General features: G+C 49.1%; 1 protein-coding gene across 1 annotated transcript in view; it reads right to left on the reverse strand.

The window, feature by feature from the left end:
- Positions 1 to 3,333: 3,333 nt before the first annotated feature.
- Positions 3,334 to 9,271, reverse strand: part of LOC108801555 (dynein heavy chain domain-containing protein 1-like) — a 20,258-nt gene continuing 14,320 nt past the window's right edge. The window contains exons 9-13 of the mRNA XM_018573444.1: positions 8,496 to 8,700; positions 7,284 to 7,375; positions 6,060 to 6,212; positions 4,844 to 5,712; positions 3,334 to 3,681 (exon numbers count right to left, since the gene is read on the reverse strand). Of these exons, the coding sequence (XP_018428946.1) occupies positions 3,334 to 3,681; positions 4,844 to 5,712; positions 6,060 to 6,212; positions 7,284 to 7,375; positions 8,496 to 8,700 (1,667 nt within the window). The remainder of the gene's footprint in view (positions 3,682 to 4,843; positions 5,713 to 6,059; positions 6,213 to 7,283; positions 7,376 to 8,495; positions 8,701 to 9,271) is intronic.

A 9,271-nucleotide genomic window follows, 5' to 3' on the forward strand; every position in this document is an offset into this window, starting at 1 on the left:
CATACATAGTGAGCAGCGAGGTACATACAGCCCATACATAGTGAGCAGCGAGGTACATACAGCCCATACATAGTGAGCAGCGAGGTACATACAGCTCATACATAGTGAGCAGCGAGGTACATACAGCTCATACATAGTGAGCAGCGAGGTACATACAGCTCATACATAGTGAGCAGCGAGGTAGAATCCACTACAACTGGCTCTCCTCCGAAGGTCATAAAACAAGATACAAAAATAAGGAAGTTGAAGCCAGAACGGTGACATTGCTTTACTTAGATCCCTGATGACGCCATAAGGAGGACCTGTCACATCCTCAGAGCTATCACATAGGGGGGCTGCAGAACTGACCCCTGCACTCTATACATTATACTGTCCTGACCCCTGCACTCTGTGTTATTTTCCGTTCTGACCCCTGCACTCTGTTATTCCGTCCTGACCCCTGCACTCTGTGTTATTCCATCCTGACCCCTGCACTCTGTGTTATTCCGTCCTGACCCCTGCCCTCTGTCCTGACCCCTGCACTCTGTTATTCCGTCCTGACCCCTGCATTCTGTGTTATTCCGTCCTGACCCAAGCACTATCTGTGTTATTCTGTCCTGACCCCTGCACTCTGTGAGTTATTCCGTCCTGACCCCTGCACTCTGTCCTGACCCCTGCACTCTGTGAGTTATTCCGTCCTGACGCCTGCACTCTGTCCTGACCCCTGCACTCTGTGAGTTATTCCGTCCTGACCCCTGCACTCTGTCCTGACCCCTGCACTCTGTATGTTATATTGTACAATTGCTGATGTCTCTGTAGTCACTGCCCATGTCCGTGAAGTTCTTCTTCAAGGTGAGCGGTGTCCAGACCAGCATGTGAAGGATCCCATTACATATGATGAGACTTGTGGGTAGGAGGACGGTGTGAGGGGCACAGCGAGCGTGTTTTCTGCCCCGTGATCCGTGTTTCACACATTGCTAAAGATTTATATGTTGTGTATTCTTTTTATTTAGGATTGCTGAATAAATATTTTGGAGAGTGGTACTCACATTGCTCCTCCCACTTCCCCCTCCCCCAGAGGGCTAATTTATGTTTTTTTATTACTTCCCTTTTTTCAGAATTGTTCAGGACCGGTCATGTGACATGCAGAATGTATTTCATTTTTGAAACTTTTTTGGGACATTTTAATAAGAAAAATACAATTTAAATAATATACAAAATATGAATACAATTTGAAAATGCTGAATTCTCGAATATAAATAATGCCGTCCTCCATCTTCTCTGACTTCAACCTCGAATCCAGCTCTTCAGTACCGCCATGTTACACACCCCACCCCCCCCTCCTTCATTACCTGGACATTTTCAGTTTTCAGCGCTAAGAAAGTTTGACTGCCAATTACTCCATCATGCAACAACACTGTAACCAAAATTAATTTTAATATAATTTTTAATAGAGCTCAGCTTTCGTTTCATTAAATAAATGGCAAAAATGAACATTCTTTATAGATTTTATTTTCAGTTCAAACGTATTGTGTGTAATACTGCGTTATGGCCACCAGAGGGAGCGGAGGAGCACATTAAATATGTATGGCCACTAGATGGAGCTAAGGAGCATAAGGAATACGTTATTATTATGGCCACTAGATGGAGCTAAGGAGCATAAGGAATACGTTATTATTATGGCCACTAGAGGGAGCTAAGGAGCATAAGGAATACGTTATTATTATGGCCACTAGATGGAGCTAAGGAGGATAAGGAATAAGTTATTATTATAAGGGAGCTAAGGAGCATAAGGAATACGTTATTATTATGGCCACTAGAGGGAGCACAGGTAATAGTATAATGAGGTGAGATGCTTCTCCGCTCCATCTAGTGGCCATAATAGAGTATTACATGACAATACATTGTATCTGGAAAAAATTGACTAAGGACGTTTTTTGGCATTTTTTGTACAAAATTAACATTCACAGATATTTGAAGGGCCCTTCGAGCTGCTTATCAATAGACCCCAATGTGTATCAGTTTACATTAAAAATACTTAGTTCTTTAAACTGTCAATATATTCCATAGTGTTTTATGCTGGGACACTGCAGGTGATTGGCTGGGACCTCCGGCACACTGCAGGTGATTGGCTGGGACCTCCGGCACACTGCAGGTGATTGGCTGGGACCTCCGGGACATTGCAGGTGATTGGCTGGGACCTCCGGGACACTGCAGGTGATTGGCTGGGACCTCCGGCACACTGCAGGTGATTGGCTGGGACCTCCGGGACATTGCAGGTGATTGGCTGGGACCTCCGGGACACTGCAGGTGATTGGCTGGGACCTCAGGGACACTGCAGGTGATTGGCTGGGACCTCCGGGACACTGCAGGTGATTGGCTGGGACAGTGGAGCCCATTGGCTGGGACCATTGGGACATGGGGGCAAAGGCTTCTACCCTCAGGAAACTGTAAGTTATTGGCGGGGACACCCAGAAGACTTAAACTGAATGAATAAACGTTATTTTGTACGTCTCTGTGTACTGGGGTGGGGTATCTGGAGATTGTATACATTGCAGAGGGCAGACCACACTCTTTGCAGATCCCGCCACAGCTCCAGTTTACACCGGCCTACATAAGGTGCCATCATCGCTTATGAATAGACGCTGCCAGTGCTGACCCCATCTGAAAATTCTAGACGCCTGGCTGCAATGCGGCTCCTCAGAAAGTTGAAGCGGCACAACTCTGTCTTCATCTTCAATCACAATATACTTTATAAACACCAGGTCAGCAATCAAAAGGGCAAGCCTGGTCACTCAGACACATCCTTCACCCCTGACGCCTTTCCCCCCCCCATGACTGCCCCTGTTGTGGGTGAAATGCGCCAAGAGCAGAACCACATCAGACGGGTGAAGGATATGTCTGAGCGACCTGCGTTGTTCTTTTGTTTGCTGGCCTGGTGTCAATAAAGTATATTGTGATAGAAGACAGACATCGGTGTGCGGCTCGAGCGTCACATGACGTGAGATGGAGGAGGTGGATCCGGGAGGCCGGTCTCTGCTTGGAGTCCGCCTGCAATGGGGCAAGTGGCGCAGAGATTGTAATGTGTAGGGTCAGCTTTATAGATGGGAGGTGGCTGTGAAGACATTTTTGTTCCCGTGTCTGAGCGTTCTCTCCCCATCAGACTCGGGAAAAGTCACTTCACAAAGATCTCTACAGAAATCAGTTTACTGAGGAACAAAAAACAAAGTGTGAACGATATTGGACGGGAAATCTCTACAGGTGTGTGGCCCTAATAGTAGTCAGAGGGCCACCATCTGTCATGTGCAAACAATGAGAATTTCCTGGCCTGGCTCCTGAGCGGTCTCGGTGATGTCACAGCAGCAGGCTGAGGCCGTGGACCCTGCGCAGGCTCCACACGGCTGGAACCATATTGCTAGGGAGAGGTATAAAGAGTAATGGCTGCTGTTGATGCTGACCGTGGCCCTCGGGGGCCTGATGTGAGTACACAGGGCACAAATAACAGCGCGATATATTTTCCGGGCACGCGGCTCTGTCGTTCCCCTGCACGGCCGTGAGGTGTAGGTCCGGCAGAGCGCACAGCTTTGGGGACAGGGTCTCCTGCAATGTACACAGCCTGGTGTCCCATAGGGCATGCTTCAGATAGATCCCGCACAGTGCAATGCGTACACCGTCCACTGGAGGCGCTCTTCTGTGTGACACCTGCCGAGAGAGAGCGCGGAGGTAAATTCAGGTATAACAAGGACTTGTCACAATATCTTGTGTTCAAATGTATTGTCATGTAATAGCACATTATGGCCACTAGGTGGAGCTGTGGTGCTTCGGAAAGAACTTATTATGTCTTATGCTCCTCAGCTCCATCTAGTGGCCATAAAGTCAGTCTGTCCCAGGAGTTATTCAGAGTTCCCCCCCCCCAGTAAATTCGTTTTATTACCAGTTGATCCTCCTACAAAATCAGCTTCCACTTCCTATAACAGGCCAAGCTGTCCAGCTGAGATAGAAGTTATAGGGGTTCAGATAAACCATTTAGCTCTGATTGGGGTGCATACAATGGCCACCGTTCATTTACATGGTTTATATCTGAGTTTTTATGTTTCTTGTACTTGAAATCCATCTAAGACTAACAGACCTGCACCGATACCGATACCAGTATTGGTGCCAATACAAAGTATTTGGGCGAGTTCTTAGTCGCCCAAATGCTCCGATACTTACCTCCGATACCGGAACTTCCGGTCAGAGGGAGATATCAAGTGCCGAGGGAACATGGAGCCATGTTCCTTTCCAGACAGGAAGCCAGGCGGTGGGTTATGACCCACCGCCCGACTTCCTGATTGGCTAGAAAGCTGGCTGTACATTTTGCTAAGCAGCCTGGCTTCCTGACCAATCAGGAAGCCGGACAGAACCTCATGACTCACCAGCCGGCTTCCTGATTGGCCATTAAGCCAGGCAGCCTCTGAAGCCGGTGTTCTTTCGCCTAGAACATCGGCTTCACAGGCAATCAAGAAGCCAGGTGACGGTTCATGATCCGCCGCCCTACTCCCTGATAATTGGGGCACAAGGCACCGGTACTCAGTACTCGGTGTCCACAGGTTGGTAATGCTGCTGTGTGATTTCACTGACAGAACAATGGAGGCTGTTGTAGCCACAAGGGAGGAGGTAGGGGACAACTCCATATTAATGGTCATGGTTTTGAAATGGGATGATGTCCGACAAGCTCATATGTGTGATCTGTAGGTATCCTGGCCATGTAGTGTATCTTCACCTATAAATCTAAACCCCGCCCACATCATACATATTCTGTCCACTGTCTGCACATTATAGACCCCCATCCTGTGTTCAGACACATCACCCCCTGGACCTGTACCTGAATTTGTAGAGAGTATGTGTCTAGTTCTTGATGATCTCTCAGAGCTTGTTCCATCAGGACGCGTTGCAGAATCTGAGCTGGATGGCGGAAGGCGCTCAGGTTGTAGGTCCCACGAAGCGGTGATGGTTCACAGACATAGCTGGACAGAAGCTTCATACGGGTTCTTAGGCCGGAGACCCAAACCAGAGGAGTGACTGTGGGAGGGGTAGAGGAGTAGACGTTCCACCATGTTGGTACTCGGCCCTCAGAGATCACTGCCCTGATCTTCTGACATCGCAAACAGCAGCAAGGCGAGTCTGCGTCCTTTAACTCTCGGATGACCTGATGGACGAGTCCACTCAGCAGATTCCACTCTTCCCGCAAAAAGCTGAGTAAGGGCGATGGCCTCCTGGCGTGCGTCTCCACCTTTGGCCCAGCGGTTGGGTTCTCTTCTTCCAGCTTGTTCTCTCTGTGATGAATATTACCACATTCGGCTTCTTCTAAGCTGTGTTGGTCCTCCAGACGGTCTATCTCCCCCTGCCGAGCCTCCTGAATACCTTTCAGATCCATCAGCTGTGACAGACATTGGCTTAAAGGATTCTCCCAAATCATTTCTAACTGTGGACTGCACGAAGAAGCTGAAGAACTACTTCTGAATGCAATCTCAGATCCAGCCGGGTCTTGTGTCTGCCGTCCATCAGTCTGGCTGTCTCGTGTATTCATTTTGCTGGTCCAGACATCTTGAGTAATCAGCAGGTTGGGTAGCACTTTGCGTCCGTAGACCTCCATGGCTATGCTGTGCAACCCCTCACTCAGTCCTAGAGCAGTTGTGTCCTGCTGACGGCACAAGTTCTGCAAGAACCTCTGGATGCTGTAAACACCAGGACCTGAAACACCAGAGTGAGGTCATCAGATACAGATGGAAGGGACCAGTGCGGATTTTTATTATTTAATCACCCACATTTTATAGAGGTTCTCCTTTCAGAGAGAATGTGGAAAACCTTCACACCGGCCTTCCTGCTGTATATGGAGGAAATTGGATTTCCTGTTTGCCAAACAGGAAATCCGATTGGTGAAGTGTGAAGGTTCCCCACATTCTCAGGAAGGAAACATCTTTGTTCAAGGTTAAAGGACAATTTACTTTGAGGACTGATTGTGTTCCCCATGTGGGGGGACTATCTCTATCCAAGACCAACTTCAACCACCACCCTCTCCCCGGGGTTCATCCCCTTACCTGACACCCTGCCGGCCACCACTGTGGACAAGAAGCTGGAGAGTCCGCGGCTGAGCCGGTGATTTGGATGGTCCTGTAGACATTGCTGAGCAACCACCATGACGCTGTGTGCATCCCCTTCATCTACCACGTGTCCTCCGTATATAATGTCACCTATGAGAGGAACAAAGCATGGGCTCAGGTCTGTGAGATGTGCGGTGTCAGGGACTGATCAGAACTGATACAGCGATGGGGGCAGTGTTCATGGGTAGACTGTCTCCACCACTACTGGAAGGTTGGGAGTCCTTTAATAATCTGAATACAGTGCCGGCTATTGTTAGTGGTACCTTCATACACGATTTCAGCCAAAATGTTTTATGTGTGGTCTGTGTTGCGGTCTGAGTGAATTGCCATCACTTCCTGTTCTTAGAGGAAGTAAGGGTAGATCTCCCCAGCAGGACAAAAAAAACTTGACAGAGGCTCTAACCTTTCCCGCTCTATATAAGATGAAATAAACAGGTATGACTGGAGTTGAGCTGTTATGGTGAGCTCAGAGTACCTGTCAGGGTTTACCGTTCTCCTCTGAGAATCCCAGCCAGGATTTACAGAAGATCCGCTACTAATGGATCTCACAGAGTCCAGGCCTGTATGGCTAATAATAGTAAAAGACTCCAGACCAGGACTTCCAGCGTACCCTGAGGCTGGGAGTGTCGTCTCTGACTTAGAGGGGTATTTAAGCTCTGCAAGGAGCTGGTGCCGTGTCAGCTTCCTGTTTGTCTGAAGAGCTCATACTTCGGCTGTTTTCTCGTTGCTGACCCGGACCGCCTGACCCTTCTTCGCTTCCTGCCCGCCCTGATCTTCTGCCTGGACCCGACTTTGCTCTCGTCTCCTGCTTTTATCCTCTGATTACCCGTTGCTGAACTGGGCGCGTCTGACCTCTCCTCTGCTAGTCTCCTGCCTTGAACTCTGCCGGGATCTGACTACTGTCTCCTCATTGGAGCCCTCCTGTTCTTGTCTATCCCTTGGCAGAGCAACCCTGAGGATTGCGACCTGGTACCAGCAAGCAGCCAAGCCCATCTCCACCATCAGGAGCTCTGGTGAACACGGCTGGTACTTAGACTCCACCCCTCAGGGAAGCCCGTGTCACCTGCCAGGGGGTGTCACCTGCCAGGGGGTGTCACCCTAACATGAGCTTTAACAAGAAATTATTAGAAATGGTCAATAATAATAATTTAGTAAATATACCTGTAAGATAAGACATGGTGTCCGCCCAGTCCATAGAGTCCTTCCTCATGCCTTCCACGCAACGCAGCGCCAGTCTCAGCTCCTCGTAACCCCTAAAAATGAGACACACTCAGTCCTGTGACCTCATTTCCTCTCCGCCATAATATTGTGATAATTGTAGAAGGGTAACACTGGAGCACCTCACATCAGGAGTCCAGCTGTACAGGGCAGTACATACACTGTATGCCCAAAATTATGTGAAGACCTCGCCATGATTGTGTTCAGGTGTCTCCAGTGAAGGGTTCTGTATATACTACACCATACAAAGATTGTGCACCTCCAACCCTGTGACAACAAGGCCCTTTACTGTTCCAGCATAACTGTGCACAACTTTGGGATGAATTGGGATGCCATTTGTGGGCCCGGTCTTCTCAGCTAACATCGGTACAGGACCAAGAAATGCTCTTCATGGCTGAATGGCCACAAATTCCCACAACAATACTTCATATTCCTGTGGAAAGTCTTCCCAGAAGGGTGAGGGGTGTTATAGGGATAGGATAGGGATGTTATATCCACACAAAGGGACAACTGCATTATAATGCCCATGATGTTTGAATTGAATGTCCAACAAGGTCATAGAAGGGTGCAGGTCAGGTGTCCTTGTTCGTTTGGCTTTAGGTTTGAGGCCAGTTACTGGCCGGATTTGTGGAAGGAGCCCCGCACTTTAAAGCCCGGCCGTTCCCCCCACTCACCCGTCGGAACGTCCAAGTCATCCCACCCTCCCTTACCCCTTTCATAACAGTTACTTGAGTTTGCCCCCTTATTTGCATATTGACCATAGTGACCGTGGCACACCTCAGGTCATGTTGTAGGTAGGGTCATCGTCTTCATTTTCAGGTACATATCAGTGGGGCTCTGACTACAAGTGTATTTATTGTCTCCCACTGAGACAAGAGACGGGGCAGAAACAAGCTGTGAAAGGTTTCAGTGCCTCCTCCTATATACAGTACATGCTGAGATGGTTGGTGAGCCCTCTGCTGCTTTCACAGAAGACCGGTGGTAGGAGCAGGATTGAAGACATGTGACCTTACCAGGCCAGGTCATCTCAATGACTCCAGCACTGAGCAAAGGAGGGAAAGATGATGAAAAGAGCCAAAGTGGCCCCTGGAGGCCAATATACAATGGCAGGAGGACACAATACCCCCCATAGCAGGGGGAGCAACGCGTTCTCACCAGTTATAGACATCACTTTGTACATAGTCGCTGTATTCCTGTCTGAGGAGGAGAATGCTGTGGAGGGTCAGTAACCTCAGGATCCGGGAATCATTCAGTCGTTCCCCCAATTCCTCCATGTTTGCCATACAGCTCTGCGGAAGGAGGTGACGGAGTGTGGGCCGGAACACGCAAGGTGCGGCCTGCCAGGAACGTCTGAAGTGCGCTGCAGGAGAAGAGAGGAGGGGTCAGAGGTCACCAAGTCTGGAAGTGTTATTGGTATGATCAAAACATTTTTGTTTTAATGGACCGTGAAATGAAAACAAACCAACGTGAGGCGGTCAGCCAATGTGTGATGATACATGTCATGGTGAAGGCTTCGTATTGTATGTTCTATAAACCTCATTATCCCGGTTTGCACAGGTTGGAGTCTACAGACAATCCTATCCGGGACTCTCTCCCTGTATGTGTCTGCTGACCTATCACAGAGAGCAGAAGTGAGCGGTCTTTATTACAGGAGGGGGCGGAGACAAGACCAGTCACCCTGCACAAGGTAAGAGAGCAGCAGTGAGCGGTCTTTATTACAGGAGGGGGCGGAGACAAGACCAGTCACCCTGCACAAGGTAAGAGAGCAGCAGTGAGCGGTCTTTATTACAGGGGGGGCGGAGACAAGACCAGTCACCCTGCACAAGGTAAGAGAGCAGCAGTGAGCGGTCTTTATTACAGGAGGGGGCGGAGACAAGACCAGTCACCCTGCACAAGGTAAGAGAGCAGCAGTGAGCGGTCTTTATTACAGG

The sequence above is a fragment of the Nanorana parkeri genome, unplaced genomic scaffold (genome assembly GCF_000935625.1).
Source record: "Nanorana parkeri isolate BGI_ZX_2015 unplaced genomic scaffold, ASM93562v1 scaffold2382, whole genome shotgun sequence".
In the NCBI taxonomy this organism is placed as follows: Eukaryota; Metazoa; Chordata; class Amphibia; order Anura; family Dicroglossidae; genus Nanorana; species Nanorana parkeri.